Genomic DNA, 24,727 nt, shown 5'->3' on the forward strand with positions numbered 1-24,727 from the left:
AGAGGCATGAGTTTAATTCTTGGATAGGAAAGATCTCCTGAAGAAGGGCATGGAAGCCCACTTTAGTGCTCTTACCTGCAGAATCCCATGGCAGAGAAGCCTGGTGGGCTACATTCTATAGGATTGCAAAGAGTTGGACATGACTGAAGTGACTTAGCACATACGCAGCCAGTATTTTACTTCTTAAGAGTGGGAGTTTGTTCTCTTCCTTGTTATTCCTTCATGACTAGAAGCTTAGTTACTTTTTTTAAAGCTGTAAATACTGATTATAATACTAGGTTTTGTGCTCCCTGAGGAAAGCTATCTGAACATCTTTCTATCATTAGCTCATAGAAGGAATTAAGTATTTTTTATTAATGATCTTTAATTAGGAAAGACAGCAGTGTTTTCTGTGGTAAAAGCTTTTATTTCATATTCTTATCATACTCTGAATTAAAATTCTCATGGGTAGTTGTGATCCACTTTACAAGATCACTTATTAGAAATTTAACACCTGTCATTGTGAAAGAGTGCCATGTGCTGTGCTGTGCTTAGTTGCTCAGTTGTGTCTGACTCTTTGAGACCCCATGGACCATAGCCTACCAGGCTCCTCTATCCATGGGGATTCTCCAGGCAAGAATACTGCCGTGGGTTGCCATGCCCTCCTCCAGGGGATCTTCCCAACCCAGGGATCGAACCCAGGTCTCCTGCATTGCAGGCGGATTCTTTACTGTCTGAGCTACCATGGAAGCCCAAGAATACTAGAGTGGGTAGCCTATCCCTTCTCCAAGGGATCCTCCCAACTCAGGAGTAGAACCATGGTCTCCTGAATTGCAGGCAGATTGTTTACCAACTGAGCTACCCGGGAGGCCTGAAAGAGTTCCACACTATGGCAAAAAAGTACCAAAATTTAATTTGCCTATAATCAACATTCCTCTTTTTAGAATAGCATTCAATCATGTTTAAGTTATTCTGACCTTAAGTTATCCAGTTTTTAGGATTATTTTGACTTCATTTCGTGCCTCATTTTTAAAACAGTTTTTTGCTTTTATTTCATTTACGTTCTTTCTGCTCACATCTCTACTGGGGAATCTGCATAAAGTGGGGAGAAGGGGAGAACTAGCACACATGCAAATGAAACTTAGGAATTGGCTTTTGATTCCATTTTAATAATGTTTAGAGGTTGTCAAAAGTAATGTCAAAGTTGTGTTCTAGATTTCCATGGCCCCTGGAAATAGAATTTTATTCTTTTGTTGTCTGGTATAGAGGAGTTTAATTGGAGGATCATGGAAATTTGAATGAATGCTATTGATCTATTATTGATGAAATATGAATATGTTAGGGAAAGGACAATGGAGAAATAAAGTAACATTCTTTATTGCCAGAAATCACTGGATTTTATACTAATTAGCCTTGAAAAATGTGGCATTATTTGACAGACCAGATGTTTCCAGCATACAGCCATGTGTCTCATCAGTGAATGTGCATGTGTCCGCAGGCAACATTGTTAGATTTTTCTCATTCTGTAAACAGTGTTCCAAAATATAACTAGACCCTAAAGTGTGTTTATCTTTTGGCTTAATTTCTGAGTTTATATCCATTCTAAAGTTTCTCTCTAGAGGAAATGCATTTTATCGCACATAGCTCTTCATACCTAATTGTAGTATAAACACCGTTATGTTTACACTAAACCATGTAAATTGTACTGTTTTTGAGTGTAACATTTTGATAAAAGCAACCATTTCAGGTTAAGCTATATTTGTAGTTTTATTTCTAAATTTAGGGGAAATAAATTTCTTCCCTTCATTTATTTGGATTAAAATTTTGATTTTTGGAATGCAGGAAGGGAAAACATAAAGAAAACAAGTAAATCCAACCTCTACACTTTAGTATTTGTGGTATTAAGTGCATTGGAGTAAAAAGAGTTTAAGTATCTACCATGAAATTCATTCTTAAAACCTAAAGTAGAACTAGAAGTCTTTCACTTAAAGGATCAGAACTAAGTTTTTCCTCAGTGCAGTTCAGTCGCTTAGTCATGTCCAACTCTTTGCGACCTCATGGACTGCAGCATGCCAGACTTCCCTGTCCATTACCAACTCCTGGAGCTTGCTCAAACTCATGTCCATCGAGTCGGTGATGCCATCCAACCATCTCATCCTCTGTCGTCCCCTTCTCCTCCTGCCTTCAGTCTTTCCCAGCATCAGGGTCTTTTCTAATGAGTCAGTTCTTCGCATCAGGTGGCCAAAGTATTGGAGCTTCAGCTTCAGCATTAGTCTTTCAAATGAATATTCAGGACTGATTTCCTTTAGGATTGACTGGTTTGATCTCCTAGCAGCCCAAGGGTTTTTCCTATACCAGGTATATTATGGGAAATGTGGAAATTAAAAACATGAAGAAATTTATTACCTTTAAGGTTTCTATCCAAAGGAAAGGAAAAATCACAGTTAACATTTTTGTATGTATTTATGTCCTAGTCATTTTCTATGTACTTGTCTGTGTGTGGGCTTATATTTAGTATATGTATATTTAGTATATGTAGCCATACATAGAAGGCAATGGCACCCTACTCCAGTACTCTTGCCTGGAGAATCCCATGGATGGAGGAGCCTGGTGGGCTACAGTCCATGGGGCGCTAAGGGTCGGACACGACTGAGCGACTTCACTCTCACTTTTCACTTTCATGCATTGGAGAAGGAAATGGCAACCCACTCCAGTGTTCTTGCCTGGAGAATCCCAGGGACGGGGGAGCCTGGTGGGCTGCCATCTATGGAGTCTCACAGAGTCGGACACGACAGCAGCAGCAGCAGCAGCAGCAGCAGCAGCCATACATAGATACATATACATAATTTACACATATATATGTATTTGTAATTTTGAAAGCCATGATTATACTTGTAAGTTCTATTTTTTGAATTAACTTTCATTCAACAATATTGTGAACATTTTGCTATTTTATTATTCTTTGGGTATACATATATACTGCATGGATATATCATAATCTGTTTAACCAATTCCTTGTTAATAGAATTCTAGTTTAGTATTTTATTTGCTAATATGAATAACTATGATTCAAGAGGCTTATATATATTTTTGTGCATCTAATTTTTTTTTGGGGGGGGAAGAAATGCAACTGTTTAGAATATGTGTTTGGTAATATTTTTCACTGAAAACTTGTATCGGTAATATAAATTTGTTTACCAGCAGGCTGTGAATTCTCATTTATTGAAACTCCTGATAATAATATCCATTACCCATCTGACACAATCATAGTTTTGACTTTGGTATCTTCACATCAATCCAACTTATGTTTTCATGTTTGCCTTTTGGGGTGCTCTTGTGACTTTTCTTTTGCTCATTGCTTTAAAAAAACCCTCAAATTTATATGTTGCAAATAATCTGTACTAGGTTGTTGTTTCTTCTTTATTCTTATTATGCTCTTTTTATATATACTTATTTTGTTTTTGCTTAGTCAGCTGTATCAATCTTAGTTTTGTTTGTTCTCTTATGCTAATAGAAGCTTTCCTACCTAACAGGTAAATCTTGTCCCCATAATTATTATAAAATGTCCTTCTATGTTTCTAGCAATATTTGTTGTATATTAATATAGCCATTCAAACACTTTTATGGTTACATTTTGGGTATATATTACTGTAGCTTTTACTTTAACCTGTTTGTATCTGTGACTCTAAAGTGGGTTTCTTGTGGGCAACATATAGTTGGATCATGCTTTTTAAATCTGCTTTTGATTAGTGTGCTTATTAGTCCATTTGCATTTAATATAATTATTATATGGTTGGGTTTTACTCTCTATTTTTCATGTCTCTTTTGTTCTTATTTATCTTTTATTCCTTTGTTGTATTAAATATTTGTGAAAAATTTATTTATTGTTTATTTATTTAGACTGTGCTGGGTCTTCGTTGCTGTGCACAGCCTTTGCTGAGCACAGCTGTGGCGAGTGGGGGCTACTCTTCATTGTGGTGCATGGGCTTCTCGCTGCAGTCGCTTCTCTTATGGTGTACAGGCTTAGTAGTTGTGGCACACAAGCTTAATTTGTCATATATTTTTTTAATATTCAGCAGTTATTTATTGTTTCCTGTGTTCTTCTTTCTTTTTTTTTCTGTGAGTTCATGTTACTACTTGCTATCATTTCCTTTCTGACTTTCGTTAGTATTTCTTGTAAGGAAGATCTGTTAACAAGGAATTCTCAGTCTTTGTTTTTCTGGGAATATATTTCATTCATTTTTAAAGGTTAGTCATCAGCTAATGATTGGTCCTGGGTGCTCTAAGAAACTGGAGCCGATAAAAGTATCTACCCTTTGTCAGTGGATTTGTTTGTGGATTAGGGACTACATTAAAAATTCAGGCAGTTTTCAGCTTTACTGAACTTTTATATCCTCCTAGGTGCAAGCCTGAAGCCTGCTAGTCAGCCAGGGCTGTGTGTGGTGCTTAGGCCCTTTTAGGTGTTACCTGTGTTTGTGCACAGCCTCTGGGTCAGCTAGGGATATGCAGAGAGCTATCAGGTTATTCTTATTGCTGAAGCCTGGCTTGGAGAATTTTGAGCATTACTTTACTAGCGTGTGAGATGAGTGCAATTGTGCAGTAGTTTGAGCATTCTTTGGCATTGCCTTTCTTTGGGATTGGAATGAAAACTGACCTTTTCCAGTCCTGTGGCCACTGCTGAGTTTTCCAAATGTGCTGACATATTGAGTGCAGCACTTTCATAGCATCATCTTTCAGGATTTGAAATAGCTCAACTGGAATTCCATCACCTCCACTAGCTTTGTTCATATTGATACTTCCTAAGGCCCCCTTAACTTTACATTCTAGGATGTCTGGCACTAGGTGAGTGATCACACCATCATGATTATCAGGGTCAAAATTCTCTAAGCCAGGCTTCAGCAATATGTGAACTGTGAACTTCCAGATATTCAAGCTGGTTTTAGAAAAGGCAGAGGAACCAGCGATCAAATTGCCAACATCCTCTGGATTGTTGAAAAAGCAAGAGAGTTCCAGAAAAACATCTATATCTGCTTTATTGACTGTGCCAAAGCCTTTGACTATGTGGATCACAATAAACTGTGGAAAATTCTGAAAGAGATGGGAATACCAGACCACCTGACTTGCCTCTTGAGAAACCTGTATGCAGATCAGGAAGCAACAGTTAGAACTGGAAATGGAACAACAGACCGGTTCCAAATAGGAAAAGGAGTACATCAAGGCTGTATATTGTTACCCTGCTTATTTAACGTATATGCAGAATACCTCATGAGAAACGCTGGGCTGGAAGAAGCACAAGCTGGAATCAAGATTGCTGGGAGAAATATCAGTAACCTCAGATATGCATATGACACCACTCTTATAGCAGAAAGTGAAGAAGAACTAAAGAGCCTCTTGATGAAAGTGAAAGAAGAAAATGAAAAAGTTGACGTAAAGCTCAACATTCGGAAAACTAAGATCATGGCATCTGGGCCTGTCACTTCATGGCAAATAGATGGGGAAACAATGGCTGACTTTATTTTGGGGGCTCTAAAATCACTGCAGATGATGATTGCAGCCATGAAATTAAAAGACTCTTACTCCTTGGAAGGAAAGTTATGACCAACCTAGACAGCATATTAAAAAGCAGAGACATTACTTTGTCAACAAACATGTGTCTAGTCAAGGCTATGGTTTTTCCAGTAGTCATGTATGTATGTGAGAGTTGGACTATAAAGAAAGCTGAGCGCCAAAGAATTGATGCTTTTGAACTGTGGTGTTGGAGAAGACTCTTGAGAGTCCCTTGGACTGCAGGGAGTTCCAACCAGTCCATCCTAAAGGAGATCAGTCCTGGGTGTTCATTGGAAGGACTGATGTTGAAGCTGAAGCTCCAATACTTTGGCCATCTGATATGAAGAGCTGACTCATATATAAAGACCCTGATGCTGGGAAAGATTGAGGGCAGGAGGAGAAGGGGACAACAGAGGATGAGATGGTTGGAATGCATCACCAACTCAATGGACATGCTGCTGCTGCTGCTAAGTTGCTTCAGTCATGTCCAACTCTGTGTGACCCCATAGATGGCAGCCCATCAGGCTCCCCCATCCCTGGGATTCTCTAGGCAAGAACACTGGAGTGGATTGCCATTTCCTTCTCCAATACGTGAAAAGTGAAAGTGAAGTCACTCAGTCGTGTCTGACTGTTAGCGACCCCATGGTCTGCAGCCTACCAGACTCCTCCATCCATGGGATTTTCCAGGCAAGAGTACTGGAGTAGGGTGCCATTGCCTTCTTCAATGGACATGAGTTTGGGTAAACTCCAGGAGTTGGTATTGGATAGGGAGGCCTAGCGTGCTGTGGTTCATGGGGTCGCAAAGAATTGGACACGACTGAGCAACTGAACTGAACTGAACTGATCAGGTTATTCTGTGGGTCTCTTATTTCTGCCTTCCTTGCTCCAAATCATGTCATCCCCTAATGGCAGAGAAGTTGCTCATTTTCCTGACAAGTTATAACCAGTGATGTGATGAGGGAAGGTGAAGAGGATGATGGAGGTAGCCCCAGGCAAGAATACCATTAAGTCCCTCTCTGTTTATCAGTTTTCATGAATAAACCCTTCTCAAGCTATTGTTCTACTTTCCAGAGTCCTTTCTAATTTCCAGAGTCTGAAATGGCTGTTTGCAAAGTTGTGTCCAGGTTATATTTGCTTTTTGGTAAAAGATTTGCTAAGTTCTTCTGTGTGCCACAGTTGAAAGTCTGTCCTTGGGTATTTTATTTTATGGGATGATTTTTATGGCACTGATAGGATCATTTTGTATTTATTTTCACTCTCTCTCTTTTTTAATCTCCTAGCTGTGGCCTTTATTCTTTATGTAATGAATTTCATTGGTGGATTTTCTGTTTTCTGTATTCTTGAGATAAAATTTTTCTTGATTATAATTTATTAAGTCCTATAATACATATATTAGTTTTTAACAATTTGATATTTATTTTTCCATTGATGTTTTTATTGAATCAGTCCTGCATTTGTCTTAATATAAGTGAAAACTAATCCAGGCTAGAAATTTTCCCTGAGGAATATCTGTGGCCCTAAAGAAGACTGGATTGAGCTAAAGGTGATGCAATTCCTTTTATAGGCATTATCCTGCACTGAAAACTCTGGAACATCTAGAGCATACCTATCTTCCTCAAGTAAGCCACTATCGATTCTGCAAGGTGATGGTGGACAATATCCCCAAGCTTCGAGAGGAAATTAAGGATGTGTCTATGTCCGATCTCAAAGACTTTCTGGAGAGTATCCGCAAACATTCAGACAAAATTGGAGAGACTGCCATGAAGCAAGTAGGTCTGGGGTTTATGATAGGCTGGCCAATGACTTTGCAAGTATTCTGTTACACAGATTTCTTTTTTTTTTTTTTTGTCATTTTAGGGAAGTCCTTCATCTTTATGGGAACATGTGGTTTTAAAATATTTTTTATTTTCTTAACAGAGCAGTGAATCATTTACCAGTATATTGTTTTGCTCTGTGAATGCTCAGTAAATATTAATTGGCTGTTATGGTTTATACTGTTGTTTTGAAGAGCTTTTTCTATTTTTTGAATACTTTTCTTGACTTTGGGTAGGATTCAAAGCCCCAGGTTTTAAAAAGTACTACTTCTAGTTAATGAGCTAAATTGTGCTGCATATACTTCTGATTGATTATTTACTGTGTAAGCAAAATGTTATATATGAGTATTTCTGTAATTGTTATTTTGGATATCAGTGGGTATCAATGAAAAAAGGCCTGTTGGAAATGCTGTGATTTATGATCATAGAAAGGAATTCGCTTATAGCTTATTAAAAACTAACAAAGTATTTAGATTTTTTTCTTTCAGTATCTTCATCTCTAATTTATGAAAGTCACACAGAACATCCAGAAGTACTTTGTTGTTCTGAATAAAGAACAGTAGTAATTTGCAGTATTATTTGCTCCTTTGAAACTTAAGTCATGCTGATTTTACTAAAATTTCTCAGGATACCTTGATGTAACCTACAATAATAAGTAGTAGATTCATTTTTTATGGGAAGTCTTTTTTGGTTCTATAAACAACTGTGTTCTTGAATAAGTCGTTTGTAGTTAATATCATTCTGTGAGAAAGAAGGGAGCAGGTCATATTTTGGGTCAGATTTTCAGTGTCAGCTATTTTTTTAGGTATTTGATTCTGTAAAAGAGATCTGCCTGTTGGAAATCCCTTTCCTAAGAGAATACAGATATTCTTTTCCCCTTTCTCCTTTAAATTTTTTTATTATTATACTTTGCAAAGTAGAAAGTTTACAACTAGTTGATGATAAACTTTGATGGAAATAATCATAGCATGTCTTTTTATTTTCTTTTAGTGATGTAGAAAAAATTTAATCATTGGAAATATACTTTTGCTTTGCTGTGTATATTTTGAGTACAGGAATGAAAGTATCTTGTAAGGCAAGTCTTTATTGTGGTTGAAAATTTTTTACTAACCTTTCAAAATATTGAAGAATAGAGTTGCTTTTTCTAGGTCTTTGCTTAAGAAATTACTTTGGATTTGAAGTAAAAGAGAAGATTCCATGAAGAGTATTATTATTTCATTTAATGAGATTATCTGTCTCTCCCCTAATTATCTGAAGAAATTATGGCCTAGGGCAGGGAAGTGATTTGCTCAAGTTCAGTTTATAAAGGTCAGATCCTGTAGTATAGAATTCAGATTAGATTGAGATGAATTTATCTGCTGTGTCATTCAGTCTGTATAAACTGTTAGCTGTTGGCTGTATTTTTGTCATTTAAAGAAATAGTGATGAAATATTTTGTGAATTCAAGACTTTTTAATTAATTGATAACCCTTTATTCCTCCTATAATATTTTTCATCTCAAGTATAGCTCTTATTGCATGTATTACTATCTTATGCTATAAGATCCTTGAGTAAGGATATCTTACGCATTTTAAAATCTTCTGTAGTCCCTAAAAAGTAAGGAAAGTGGGAGGGAGAGAAACTACCACATACCCATGTACTTTGTACATGTAGGTGTTCAATAAATATTTGTTTGAATTCATGGATGTTGGATAAAAGAGAGAGTTTATGGTTTATTTCTCTCTTATGTCAAGTCCAAAATGATGTTTCTGATTTGTAATGGTTTTCTTTGCAATGGAGATTTAAGAAATGTCTCCATTATATGGCTCTGTCATTTTTAATATGGTTTTGAAGATTGCTGCAGAAGGGGAGAGACCAAAGAGTATTGGGTGTGGTAGGTTTTTTTTTTTTTTTTTTAAGAAGCTTGTTTATTTTGTTCTTAGCACACATTTTATTATTTATTTATCTTTTTGTTTGTTACTTTGGCTGTTCGCTGTGGCATGTGGGATCTTAGTTCCCTCACCAGGGATCAAACCCTCATCCGTTGCACTGGAAGTACAGAATGCTAACCACTAGACCACCAGGGAAGACTCTGTGGTGGGGTTTTTTGGGCTAGGCATGGAGGTGACACATCATCACTACTACACTGATTTCATCGGCCAGAACTTAAAAACATGGCCATACCAACCTGCAAGGGAGACTGGGAAGTGTAACTTCACTCTAAGAGAAGAACACAGTCTTGGTGAGTAGCAGCTAGTCTTTGGCACAGTCTACTCTTTAGCTCATCAAATATGACTTCATTCTTCCTTTCATCATGTAGAACATTTCTGTCCTTTCCCTAAGGAATACAACCTGATACCCTATCTCGTTACTACATCCACCTCAAAGAATGGTATATTCCCAGGATGTTCAGTACTCTCCTTCAGATCCAGATGTGGCTCTTCAGTGGGCTGATGACCATGGAGAAGCTAGGACAGAACAGCTACAACAAAAAGCTTCCATTTAGAAATGGGAAGGACAGGAGATGTACAGGAGTCCCTGTTTCATAACAAATCATCTAATCTTTTTGGGTCATCATTGGCAAATCTTTCTGAATTAGTAATAGGAGAACTTCCTTGCTTAGATGTTGACTCTCTGGAAAGAACTCCTTTGCTGCATCTTAGTTTTTCTTTCCCTATTTTTTTTTTTCTTTCCTGTGTACATTTCTGAAGTGTGTGCTGGGGAATTTACATTCATTTGAATACTTATTTTTCTCTCTGTAGATATACATATACAGCTAGACTTACATCTACAACCACATTTATATATCTATGTATCTTTCAGTGCCTGCTTTCTGCTCTACAAGTTTAGGAGCCCATCGTTTGTTTTAATGTTCTGAACAAAGATTTATTTAGTCCAGATTTGTGGGGTTTTGGCAGTATAGTTACCTCAAAACTTAGTAGACCTCTGATCTCTTTGTTTCTAGTAGGTTCTGTTTAGATAGTGTACCCAGTGTTCTTTTCTAAATCTAATTTTCAGGAATGATTTTTTTCTTCTTCCCTGTTTGGAGAGGTAGTGGAATTAGGGGAGAATAACTCTTGCCTCATGTCTTTTTTCTTATTTTAATGGCCCTACTTTGAGACCATATGAAATAGTGAATAAGAAAACCATACCTGAATCTAATTTTTGCCTCAAAATTAAGTTCAACAAGTTTTTCTTTGGACTTAATTGCTCAAACTTTTACCTTCTTTTTCTTTTACTGTTTGGGATCTGTATGTGTTCAGCTTTCTGACCCTCTGAGGCCCAAGTTTCTGGGCTCAGAAACATGGCCCAAATTTTAGTTTGCAAATTGGGAAGTTCTGTGCTCATCTCTTTCGTGTAAAACCTTGCTAAAAGCAGAAAGTAAATGCCAATATACACTATAACTCTATACATTCACTTATAGAGCTACAGGCCCAGTAGCCATGTGGTATGCCTTTTCATTTATTACTGGTTCTTGTTTTACCAGGTTTTTTTTTTTTTGTTTGTTTGCCACAATATCATAGGGCTCTTCAGGCTTTTGACGTGCTGTATATATATTCTTACTGCCTACTGCCTGACCTCTAAACTGATGCCATTTATTTTAGGCTTTTTTGTTATTTTTTGTTATCAACACCATTCTTCCAACTCTAGTGCTTGTTTCTTTAAATAATGCTACCTCTTATAATAGTTAAGCTCTAAAATCTCACCCTAGAAATTCTATTTTTTTGCTTAGGTGAAGTCTTCAATGGGTATTCCTGGTGGGGTAGCTCTTCTGCAAGTGACTATGAAGGGATCTAGGACTTGTGGCTCTATTCCTTCATGTGACTTTCAGTGTTTTTATAGCAGTAAGGAAAGGAGTAAGAGCATTAGGGACTTTTTTTTTTTCATTGACCAACTTGTAAGTGATACATATGACTGCTGCCAACATTACATCGGCTGAAGCTCACACGCTGCAACGTGAGGATTGGAAATAGTTTATCTGTGTGACTGGGAGAAAGAGGAAATAGTTTTGGTGAATAGCTAGCTACTCTGCTACAACCTACTACTATTATATAGCCTAGAAAAATACATATCTCCATGTTTTCATTCCTTTTTTCTTCACAGTTTCATCTCTTTAACATTTCTCCCCTGTATGTTTGCCTTATAATTTACTGATCCAGTTTTTAGCATTGTCTGTGCCACTAATCATCATTTTTAGTTCAACAACTGCAGTTTTGGTCTTAAAAATATGTTCTTGTCCTTTAAAGAAAAATTTAAGTGGCCTTCTTTAGAATCATACAAGAAAACAGATTTGAAAGTATCAATTTTGATAGTTGATCCAGGTGCTTCTAGCAGTTATATAGTACATTATGCTTTTTCTTTGTGGACATCTCCCTTTTTCTTATTCTACTTACCCTATCCTGAGTTGCTGCATTGATCCATGGTTGAACTTTGTCCTTTGTAAAATGAAATGTTGGAGGCAGTTGGTAGACTGGCTTCTCTTTGGGATATACCGTTTAAGCCACCAGAAGGACTCCACCAAATTGGGGTTTAATGAGCAAAATAGGCTCCAGACTTTTATCTGAGATTATAGTTTCAAAGTGTTTGTTCAATTTTGTCAAGATATATGATGCAAAAATTACTATTTTAGGATGATGAAAAAATGCTATTTGAGGGATGTGTAGTTTTGTTCATTTTTCTATATTCCAAGTATTATATTGTTTCTGGATAAAGCTTTATCTGTAGGAAGATCTGTGCTTTGGTTTCATGTGGTAGGCAAAATTCTGAGATAGTCCCCAGGATTCCTGACCCCTGGTCTGTACACCCTGTAAAATATTCTCCCTTGAGTGAACCTAGTGTATGAACCTAGTGTATAAGGTGAGTACCTTTAAAAGAAGGTCTAGAGGTATAGTCAAACGTCCATATAGTCAAAGCTGTGGTTTTTCCAGTAGTCATGTGTGGATGTGAGAGTTGGACCATAAAGAAAGCTGAGCACCAAAGAATTCATGCTTTTGAACTGTAGTGTTGGAGAAGACTTTTGAGCGTCCCTCAGACTGTAAGGAGAGCAAACCAGTCAATCCTAAAGGAAATCAGTCCTGTATATTCATTGGAAGGACTGATGCTGATTCTGAAGCTCCAATACTTTGGCTACCTGGTGCAAAGAACTGACTCACTGGAAAAGGCCCTGATGCTGGGAAAGATCAAAGGCAGGAAGAGAAGGGGATGACAGAGGATGAGATGGTTGGATGGCATCATCAACTTGATGGACATGAGTTTGAGTAAGCCCTGGGTGTTGGTGATGGACAGGGAAGCCTGGTGTACTGCAGACCATGGGGTCACAAAGAGTTGGACACAAGTGGGCAGCTGAAGTTGACTGAGAGGTTAGATATAGAAGTTAGAGAGATTAAAAACTAGCGATGCTTAACTGTTGATCTTGAAGAAACAGATTGCCATGTTTTGGAGAGGGCCATGTGGCAGGAAATTGTAGGCCGCCATGAGTTGCTGAGAGCTATTCCCAGCCACAACCCAGCAAGAAAATGGGGACCTGAGTTCTACAACCACAAGGAACTGAATTCTGGCAACAGTATGAATAAACTTAGAAGACCCTGAGCTTCAAATGAAACCACAGGCCTGACTGACATCATGATTTCAGTCTGGTGAGACCTTGAACAGAAGACTCAGCACAAACCTGCTTAACTTCTGATCTATGGAAACTCAGATAATATTTTTGTGTACTTTTAAGTCACTAAGTTTATAGTAGTATATTACACTACTGCTGCTACTGCTAAGTCGCTTCAGTCGTGTCCGACTCTGTGTGACCCCATAGATGGCAGCCCACCAGGCTCCCCTGTCCCTGGGATTCGCCAGGCAAGAACACTGGAATGGGTTGCCATTTCCTTCTCCAATGCATGCAAGTGAAAAGTGAAAGTAAAGTCACTCAGTCGTGTCCGACTCTTAGTGACCCCACGGGCTGCAGCCCACCAGGCTCCTCCATCCATGGGATTTTCCAGGCAAGAGTACTGGAGTGGGGTGCCATTGCCTTCTCCGAGTATATTACATAGTAATATAAAATTAATACACCCTTAATTTGGTCTTGAATAGAATTACTTTTTACTGAACTGTACATTTTAATTTTGCCTTTGGATCTAGGAAACTATGGTATAGTCTGTCTGGTTAAACTGTGTTAAGCTAGAAGTCTCTGCGGAGAAGGCAATGGCACCCCACTCCAGTACCCTTGCCTGGACAATCCCATGGATGGAGGAGCCTGGAGGACTACAGTCCATGGGGTCGCTAAGAGTTGGACACGACTGAGTGACTTCACTTTCACTTTTCACTTTCATGCATTGGAGAAGGAAATGGCAACCCACTCCAGTGTTCTTGCCTAGAGAATCCCAGGGATAGGGGAGCCTGGTTGGCTGCCATCTGTGGGGTCACACAGAGTTGGACAGGACTGAAGTGACTTAGCAGCAGCAGCAGAAGTCTCTGAGTCTTTCAGTTGTCTTCCAATATACCTGGGGAGCTGTAGAAAATCAAGAGAATATATAAGTATGGATGTGAGAGTTGGACTGTGAAGAAAGCTGAGTGCCGAAGTATTGATGCTTTTAAACTGTGGTGTTGGAGGACTCTTTTTTTTTTTTTTTTTTTAAATTTATTTATTTTTAATTTTTACTTTACAATTCTGTATTGGTTTTGGCATAGATTGACAAGTCCCTTGGACTGCAGGGAGTTCCAACCAGTCCATCCTAAAGGAGATCAGTCCTGGGTGTTCATTGGAAGGACTGATGCTAAAGCTGAAACCCCAGTACTTTGGCCACCTCATGTGAAGAGTTGACTCATTGGAAAAGACTCTGATGCTGGGAGGGATTGGGGGCAGGAAGAGAAGGGGATGACAGAGGATGAGATGGCTGGATGGTATCACTGACTTGATGGACATGAGTTTGAGTAAAGTCGAGGAGTTGGTGATGGACAGGGAGGCCTGGCGTGCTGTGATTCATGGGGTCGCAAAGAGTCGGACATGACTGAGTGACTGAACTGAACTGATAAGTATGAAACTGTTAGGGAAAGCACACTGACTAAATTGCCCACCCTGGCCAGGCTCTATAGTAACCATTTGCATGAATTATTTTACAATAGGAAGTCCTGGTAAGGAACACGGACTTAATAAGCCACCACCAACTGGAAGAGTTTGGGAAAGGTCAAAAGGAAATGTTATGTGTCCTACTACCTCCCAGAAATCCTTCTCACTGGCATCCATCTTGGCACAAGGTGTGCACCACCAGGAAGGACTCTGAGTCAGACTGACTGGCCAAAGACAACCTGGAAAGCAATCTGATCGCCATAAACCCTGAGGCTGTGAACCATGTGGCAGAGCAGTTCTCCTGGGTTCCTTTACCTTCCTGCTCTCTGCCCTGTTTCCCCTCCCAATAAAGTCTCTTGCTTTGTTAGCACATGTGTCTCCTTGGACAGTTCACTTCTGAGTATTAGACAAGAGCCCAATCTTGGGCCCTGAAAGAGTTTCCCCTTCCTGCAACAAAACCTAGAATAGAAGTTCAATCATATACCGGAATCTGAGGAGGAATTTTAAAATTGTTCACTCTACTGTTTATTGTCCTTTTGAATTTTAAGTTAAGTAGTTTTATTAAAAAAGCAAAACAAAAAACCCCACGTTCATCTTCCTGTGTATCTCTTAACATGAATTGGATTGAAAGCATTTAATGGACCCCCCATGAGCTCTGCTACAAGAAGTAGAGCCATCTTTACAGCAAGTAGAAAAACCTTCCCTTTTGTCCTATCCCATTTTCTATGTTGATATTCTTACAGTGTGCTTCCAGAATACTGTGTACATCTTATTTTGGGATAATCAATTTAGCTTGACCTGATTTTATAAAAAATGTCTAAAGTAGTTCTTTGTTAATTGTATACTGTTTTTTAGTTTTCTTTATGAAATTGATTTCTGTAATTCACTTGTTATGGAATTGATTTGTGCAGGAGGGAAGTTCTGTATTTGTTATTTTGATTAGTTTGCCTTAGGCTTTGTAGGACTAAATAACATTTGTAACATAAACATTCTTGGCTAGGTTGATTTCTATATGAAGTCCTTTAACAAAAGGAAGAATTTATTTACTTTTAAAATTCTGACTTGGCTTTGCCAAATTATATGGGTTATATAACTGATGCTTAGAAAAGGAACTGGTTGCTCATAAAAGAAATTGAAGGCTCCCAGGCATTCTTCCTTTAGTAACTAGTTTTAAAGAAACCAATCCTTGGGTAAGATTAGTTTTCACTGTGGCTCTTTCCGTGGTCTTCCGAAGTGGCCCAGTGGCAAAGAATCTGCCTATAATGCAGGAGACATGAGTTCATTCCCTGGGTAGGAAAGATCCCCTGGAGAAGGAAATGGCAACCCACTCCAGTATTCTTGCCTGGGGAATCCCATGGACAGAGGAGTCCGGCAGCCTGCAGTCCATGGGGTCTCAAATAATTGGACATGACTATGCGACTGAGCACACTCATTCACACAGTTCTTTCAGCCTTTGACTTTCTTTGCTTAAATCTTGGCTACAGCAAAATGAGCTCTTTTATTTATTGTGTAGAACATCTTTTGATTTAGATCAGGCATGGTACTACCAGCTGAGTTCATATAGGCCACGTAATGCCTGCCAAGTAAAAGCAATATTGCCACTGAAACCTCTTTTGTGCTGGGTGCTCTGCAAAACTTCCACAGAATATGGCCTTTGGAGTCAAAGAAGTTGATGCTCACTTGGTTTGGTGTTCCTGGATTTACTTTTATTCTCTTTTCTTCTTGATTTTGGTATTTATGTATTTGTGCAATTTCTTGCTCCTTACTCTTTGATGGGCTTCCCTGGTGGGTCAGAGGTTAAAGCATCTGCCTGCAATGCGGGAGACCTGTGTTTGATCCCTGGGTCGGGAAGATCCCCTGGAGAAAGAAATGGCAACCCACTTCAGTATTCTTGCCTGGAGAATCCCATGGATTGAGGAGCTTGGTGGGCTACAGTCCACGGGGTCTCAAAGAGTCGGACACGACTGAGCGACTTCACTTCACTTCACTTCACTTACTCTTTGATAATACAGATGGCCTTAGGGTAGGGTGGGGGAATATGGACCTGTAAAACAGGGACTCTTGAAGTTGGAATCAATCGGAGTAGCTTATGCTAGATCGTACAATGTTAGAATCTGAAGAGGATAGTAGGCATTTAAGTTTACTGTTCAGTAATATGATAATTACCAGAATAGACTTTGCAGTTTGGGTTAGACTCCTAGATTTGCCATTTGCTAGCTGTATGACAATGGGCAATTTACTAAACAAAACATTCAGTCTTCACAGCTCTATAGTTAGAATTCTTAATCTTTTCTTCAAAGATGTGGAAATGTTTAGGGAAATCAAGGACTTAGATTAGTCCTAGGCTTATAATATATGTTAAATTAAAAAGAAAGAACCATCCTAGATGAATGGTGAATGTAAATAGATTCTAAGAGTATGGAGAAGGAGAAGATAAACTTGATGATTGAAATACTTTTAATTTTATTCCTAAAATTCAGTTTTCTGTCACAATTATCAGCCTTGAATTAGATCTAACTTTTAAACACTTTTCCTCCTTCCCATAAAAATTATTTCTATTATGTATACTTTTAAAATATTTTGCACCTGATTTCAGTTAAAAAGATGAACATTAAATTTAAAAGGGCAGTGACTCAATTCATGTTGCATGAAAGAACATACAGAATTTGTTTCTTAAATCTGAGGACAATATTGAGGCTTGGTTTTGAGTTTTCTTCAGGATAAAAAGGAAACTACAGTGTGTGTAAATATAATACATGTATTATTTATTTGCTTTGACTAAGCAAAGCATGCTAGCTTATTAGGAGAAATTTTTCTGTTATGAAAGGCAGATTGTCATATGGGTTCTCAATATAATTTGTAAACATGGCTAAATAGACCATTACTTTAGAGAAACAGCAACTATTGCAATATTTATTCCATCTCTCACAAATATGCTACATATATACATATATATATGTTTCAGTTATTTTAAGATTAAATTCTTTTGAAAATATTCCTTTTACTGAGCTTTGGCTTATACTGTAGAGCAGTAATACTTAATTTAAAACTGTATGGTATCATAAGAATAAACTGCTGAGTAGAATAGAAATACAGAAATTGACCCAAATATATAGTATATGAATTTAATAAATGATAAAGGTAGTGTTAGAGGCATAGACACAAAAAATTAGCCATATAATTGTAAAGTACATTTCCTCAGTAAGCCTTATAGGCAGAAAAGTCAGCACAGTGCACAAAAATACCATCTTCCTATCATTTTATGAAGGAATCTAATGGGTTCTACTTTGCACTACAAGCAACAGCATATGCCTCACGAGAAGAACTCTGCTCTTGTATTATTGATAGGGAAGCTGAGAGAGGGGGAAGAACATCTAGGCAATATGTACTAGAAGGATCCTTGTTGGTCAGAGAAATGATTTGGCTAGGGGAATTCTCATATCGATGCCACTTAGATTAGCTAAAGAGAGCTCGTATTCTTCAGATGAACTTACTCAGTCTACTGAACTAGTTCATTGCTAAGCTTTGCGAATGGGAAAGGTAGAGAGTTACTTGGGCCTCCAAGGTAGCATCTCATAGCAGGAAGGAATGCCATTAGTGTGATTGCTGCTTTACTTATCTGTCCTCCCAAACAGCTTATGGTCTCTGTAAGGACAAGGGTAGGTTTTTTAGCTTTGTATCTTCAGCACCTTTCTAGCATAGTGCTTGGTCATAGTAGATAGTTAATAAATCAATTAATTATCTTAATTATGTATTTAATTAAATTTAATGTACCCACATCTTAACATTTTTCAGGAAAGCTACCTTTTTTGATATTCTAAGGTATATCCTCTTATTCCAATTATATTCTTAACTATGTGAAAATACCTAAGGTTGTTCTTTGAATGGATTTTGAAACTATCTGAAAGTTCTCTGGAGGTGCTATAAAGTGATCAAATTAACTTCTTAATAAAGATAGTGTGTTGAACACATACACTTCTGTCTTCTGCCTTTCATAAAAACAACAGCTAAGGAAATTTTTTTTTTTTAAAGCATGAGCTGTCAAACAAAGAATATAGAAGAGAAGGCGACAGCACATTTTTTTGGAAATTGGAAAGTAAAAAGATGTGTGAAAATTGTCCTAGCATATCAAAGAAAACTCAGTCCTAAATTGGTAGTAGAAGAAACTGAGAACAATCTAGTTTTAGAGTTTTGCAGAACTTCTATGTTTAAGAAATTGCTGGCCTCAAGGAAAGGGGGGTAAAATTGATGCCCCAAAAGAAAGGTTGGTTGAATGTCTATTTAAGAACCAGTTAGACAGAACCACTGGTTGAGTGTCTATTCAGAATCAATTAGGATTCCTTCCTCAGCTTTTCTTGCCAGTTAACTACCTGATCCCAACTCCAGCAGAAGACCAGAGAACAATAGACACAAACTGAAAACAGCGAGTTTATATCTGAAATACTGAGATTTATCCTAAATCTCACAGCCCTCTTTTCTGATTTAGTTTCCAGAACCAGACTTACACCCTTCAGGTGTGAGACTGGAAGATAATCTGAATACTCTGAATAATATTATTAGCCCAAGAGAAGTGTCCTAAAGATATGTCCACTGGGTATTCACCAATAAAAAGAGCAAGTCAGATCACTTTGAAGGTCACAGTTGATTAGACTAATGTACAGCCCGAGAAATTTCAGTTAGCTTTTTAGTTTCCCAAATTAAAATTTGAACAGATGGCTAAGGATCACCAGATACTTGAAAAAAGATTCTAACATGAAAATAGAGTCAGAACAAACATGTACAAAGAAGCAGCATGAAGAAGATAGAGACTATGCAAGAAGAGGAAAACCTAAAAGGAAAAATAAAACAAACTATCATCAGTAGCATTAGAAAGATAAGAGAAAGTAAATTACATGGTGGAAGCAAGATCAGAATGCTACATAAAAGAAGAGCAGAGAACAACAAGAATGTCTAAAAATTAAAAATATAGCAGCTGAAAACATTTAAAGGAGGGTTTGGAAAATAAAGTTGAAAAAGTCTTTTAGAGAGAAGAGTAAAAAGAAAAAGAGATGGAACATGGGAAATAGAAAAGATGAAAGAATATTAGGGAGTCAGTCCACGAGATTTAAAATAGCATTTGAATACTGGGTATTTTAGAAAAAGGAAGCAAAAAAGAAGGGAAGGAATTCATCGTCGAAATAATGCAGGAAATTTACCCCAATTCTATTAATAAGACACAAACAAGCAGATTAAAGGACCTATCAAGTATCCAACAAAAAAGATTAAAGTAGACTTACATCAAGGCATAGTGTAAAATCTCAGAAGCCAGAGGACGAAGTGAAAGTCGTAGGTGTCTTTAGAGATTATAGGCAGTATCTTACATGGCTGTGAATTGCATTCATACAGTTATAATAATTAAATGCTAATGCTAAAAGTTAACATATCTAATTAATCCATTGATTTATCTTTGTTGTAGAGGGATAGGTGGATGGGCCCTGCCCAGATATGTGGTACTGGTGTGTTAAGAATGTGAAAGAGACCTAAACCCCCTTCTTCCTTGGTGGAAAGTAAATAGATAATGCTTAAAACTAAACCATAGTAGCCAAGAGGTAGAAACAACCCAACTGTCCATTGACAGATGGATGGATAAGCAAAAAACGGGTGGAATATTATTTCACCTTAAAAAAGGAAAATGTGACACATGCTACAACATGGATGAACCTTGACGACATTATGCTAAGTGAAATAAGCCAGGCATGAATGGACAAATACTGTTTAGTTCCACTTAGCTGAGGTTCCTGAACTAGTCAAATTCATACAGACAGAAAGTACAATGATGATTTCCAGGGCCTAGTAATAAAGGGAATAAGGAGTTAGTATTTCAGGGGTACAGAGTTTCAGTTGGGGAAGATGAAGAGTTTCTGAAGATGGTGATAGTGATGGTTGTACAACAATGTGGATGTACTTAATACCACAGAGCTATACAATTAAAAATGGTTAAAATGGAAAATTCTGTGTCATAAATCTTACCACAATGAAAAAGAATCTAAAGAAACAGGCAGTAGCACACATAAGCATGGTAGATAGAGACTGAGTGGTTGCTTCTGGAGAGCAAGATTTGGGGGCTAGAGGAGAGGAGAAAGCAGTTGTTTTTCATAATAAGTCTTTGTGTATAATTTATGCATAGATTTGCATATATAACTTAGATAAGATATATTGAAAAAAAAAGAACAGAAACTTAAGTCAGGTTTGGTATATGTGTGTAATAGGATTTGTTGGTGGACTGGATATGAGATAGAAAGTGTTATGACTGTCAGGTACAAAGGAAGTGTTCCCTTATTTAAGGGATTATTTATACTTATTATGGCATTATTGATTTTCCTTTCTGCTTTATGTGGGTAATTGAGGAGTCTTCAGAATCATAGCTGTAGCAAGATGGAAAAGGAATTATGTGTTAGATGTAAATTAAATGATTCCATGCAATTCTCTGTTGTATTGTGTGCCTTATTAAAGAAGTGAACAGATAAGTCTGATATAATGGACAATTTTTTTTAATAATATAAAAATCTTAAAAGTGATGATTGTTGTTGAGTTGCTATGTTGTTTCTGACTGTTTGCTTCCCCATGAACTTCAGTGATGATAAAGATGGCAAATTTGTGATCACAAGAATGATCCTTTCCCCTTGCCTTGAATTCTTAAGATAAACATTAACCCTTGTTCAGAAGAGAATATGAGGTCTTCAGCACTCCCCTTTGGCTGCAAAATGTTACACTACTATACCCCTGCCACTATTGCAGGCTCACACGCATTTCATACTTGTTTATGTGTTCTGATGAGTGAAGAGTCCCTATGTTGCTGCAGGAAAAGATGGGGAAAGAGGTAATTAAGAAGGCAGTGAGGGAAAATATTTCTGATAAGTTAGCGTACATATAATTTGGCTTGGCCTCAGAGTCTTGTGGGAGAGAGCCAGTAGCCTCATTATTATCAATATTTCATTGGGAAACTTAACTTTCTGCTAAATTTAAAATAAAGGAGAATGACCTACATTGTGAAGTTTTTCTTGGAGGGTTTGTACAGTAACTGAACTTCATTCCATTACAATGCTCCTGGGATTTCCTACAGCCTCCAAGTATCGTGAATAATTGTGCCGCACTAGTGTGGAAATGAAATTCAGATCATTGAACTCACTTTTGAAGTGAGCTTGAGACCAGTCCTTTATCTAAGTTATGAGGTAGAAATGAATTGATCTCATTGACATAAATAAGATGCTTGCTGTTTGTGTTTTTATTATATAATTTAACCTCTGAAACATGCAAGGATATGAAGTTATTTAAAATGATGCCTTAATTATAATATGAAAATATACAGCTGTTAAATATTACTATACAGGGGGCCAAGAACAACCACTTTATTATCTTTATTGTCAGATTAAATTTATTTATTGTTACTTTTTTAAAAAAAAGCCTTTATTTATTTATTTATTTTTGACTGGACCACGCAGCTTGCCCAGACCCCTGGCAGTGGAAGCCCAGAGTCCTAAGCACTGGACTGCCTGGGAGTTCTCATTACCAGATTAAGTTTAGGTCTGGTCAGACACAGCCTCTGTCTGCCTTTCTAAAAGATGAATGGAAGCAAGAAGATACATTTTTTGTCTCATAAGAATGAACTGTTAAAGTTTATGTTTAATAGGCAGTGTTTATTATAAGACTGAATGAACTACTATTCTTGTATTATATCTCTTTATAAACTTACTCTGCTTATGTATCACTTCAGTTCAGTTCAGTCACTCAGTTGTGTCTGACTCTTTGTGACCCCATGGACTGCAACACGCTAGATCATCTAATCCCGGAGCTTGCTCAAACTCATGTTCATTGAGTCAATGATGCCATCCGACCGTCTCATCCTCTGTTATCCCCTTCTCCTCCTACCTTCAGTCTTTCTCAGCATCAGGGTCTTTTCCAATGAGTCAGTTCTTCACATCACGTAACCAAAGTATTGGAGCTTCAGCGTCAGTGTCAGTCGTTCCAATGAATATTCAGGACTGATTTCCTTTAGGATTGACTGGTTTGATTTCCTTGCAGTTCAAGGGACTCTCAAGAATCTTTTACCAACACCACAGTTCAAAAGCATCACTTCTTTGGCGCAGCTTTCTTTATGGTCCAATTCTCATATCTGTACATGACTACTGTTAAAACCATAGCTTTGACTAGATGGACCTTTATCAGCAAAGTAATGTTTCTGTTTTTTAATATGCTGTCTAGGTTATGTATGGATGGTGTTTTCTCAAGGCAGATATAACAACTGCATGATTGAAGCACAGAATATACATTTTAAAACAAAGACTTTTTGACAGTTAGATGTCTGCCATGTGTGCAGAGTGTGGTAGAACCAAGTTTGAGGTTTGGATTTAGAGCCCTTCCCAAATCCCTGTAGTGTGCCCTTTGACCTGAAGGATCAGTCTTACTGGCCCTGGAGAAATCCAGTTAAGAATTCCTAGGATTGTTGTGCTCTCAGTGAGTTCTTTATTCTTGTGTCCTCTGCCAGATGTTCTCTTTACTAAGCATGAAAACTCCTTCAAAATAATGATAAGCCAACTGGTATGTGAGGAAATAGAAAGTAATGGCAGGGGAACTGGTATGTGAGGAAACAGGAAGAGAAAGAAATATTCACATTTATACAGGAGAGCCAGAGATGTGGACCTAAGGATGTTCTAGAACAAGAGGAATCTATTTTGTCACATCCTTCTAAATCTCCCTGCTGAAAAGTTTTAGCAAGTAAACCTAAAGTAGCTTTACAATTAAAAAAGTTACATACAATAAAACCTTTTTTGTTGTCATTCATAAGTTTTTAAACATGCATAGATTGATGTAAGTACCACCATAAACAGAACAATTCCGTCATCTTTCCAACTTCCTTTGTGCTCCCTCTTTGTAGTCAAATCTTGCTCTTCCTAATTCCTGGCCATTGATCATGAAGTCTGTCAAAAGTATAGGGTAGGAAGCACATGGAACAGATGATGAGACTACCAGAAACTTTTTAGTTAATTAATTATTGCTAATTTTTATCTCACTGATTGAGAATGTGGCATCTCTTAATCCTTGTTTAAGATCTCAGCACAGAAATGAACCCCAAACCAAAAACACAGAAAAATGAAATCTTTGTAATTGAAGAGTGACAGGTGACCACCTAAGTTGTTGCTTTTTCTAGGTCTATGTGATTGTATGCTTTAGAGGCTTTATGACCTTTGACTGTGGTGGGATGGATTCTTTCTGTCTTCATTAGAAGGTGAATAGTTACATGACTGCACCAAGCTGGCTAGGGAATAAACACTAGACTGGGAATATGGAAAGTGGTTAGATCAGTGGAGCTGAATTTTTCATTCAGACTCATCTTTGTTCTTTGTAAGTGGCTCCTGAACAAAGCAATGGCAAGAGTTTATACTGTAAGCTGAAAGTTTTCAACTGACTACATTTTATTTGTTTTGAAAGCTTACAAAAAAAGTTATTTTGTTGAGAGCTCAGGCTACTTTACCTTCCTGACATAACTTTCTGATTGTACATTTACAGCAAATTTAGAACAGTTTTCAATGATTACTTCTGTGTGTGCATGCAGAGGAGAAAATGCTCTACAGATTAGGGAAGTTGTTTGAGGGGAGAAAGAAAAGACCTTGTCAGGTTGTGGTGCCTACTTCCACGTGTGTGTTTGCTTTTAAACTCAGAAGTCAGCCAACCATTGAGGCCTCTAGTGTGGCTAGCTATTAAAACAGAACGGTGATAATGGATCTTTATATAAATGTTTAAGTATTTGGAAAATTTTTAAATTTGAGAAAATTCTGCTTTAGAGAAAATCAGGGTGGGCTGTCAGGGGAGATGATTATACTCTGTACCAGTGAGATGTTAATGAGATTGGGAAGGAAGTAGGAAATTTAAGAGCCCTTATTTTTAAAAAGTCTTATAGTGCCAATGCTTAAGATGTGTCCTGTGGCACACCACCGTAAATCAGAAGGGACTGACTTGCAGAATACTAGGTAATAAAAGGGATCTGGGGCAGGTGTTTGGAGGAGGGGAACCTAAAGCTAGGATAGAGTCCAGGAAGTGGAACTAAGATGATAATCATTTACTGGCATTTTCTCGAGGGCATGTGTCTGAATTAGCTTCATCTTTTTGTTCCCATAAAACCTAGCACACTGCATTGTACAGACTTGGCATTCAACACATTTTTATTATATTAAATGTATATACACTTTTTTCCCCTTTGGCAGGGCACTTATGCATTTAAGGACAGAGAATTTTCATGGATATTCTAAGTGTTTTAATATTTTTCTGGTCTTCTTAGACTCTCAATTTACTGATGAAACCTTTGACTGTTATG

General features: G+C 37.6%; 1 protein-coding gene across 1 annotated transcript in view; it reads left to right on the forward strand.

Annotated features, from left to right (window-relative positions):
* Window positions 1-24,727, forward strand: part of EXOC6B (exocyst complex component 6B) — a 697,089-nt gene that overhangs the window by 112,931 nt on the left and 559,431 nt on the right. The window contains exon 6 of the mRNA XM_040223938.1: window positions 7,091-7,295. Within this exon, the coding sequence (XP_040079872.1) occupies window positions 7,091-7,295 (205 nt within the window). The remainder of the gene's footprint in view (window positions 1-7,090; window positions 7,296-24,727) is intronic.

Source organism: Oryx dammah, unplaced genomic scaffold (genome assembly GCF_014754425.2).
Source record: "Oryx dammah isolate SB20612 unplaced genomic scaffold, SCBI_Odam_1.1 HiC_scaffold_25, whole genome shotgun sequence".
Classification (NCBI taxonomy): Eukaryota; Metazoa; Chordata; class Mammalia; order Artiodactyla; family Bovidae; genus Oryx; species Oryx dammah.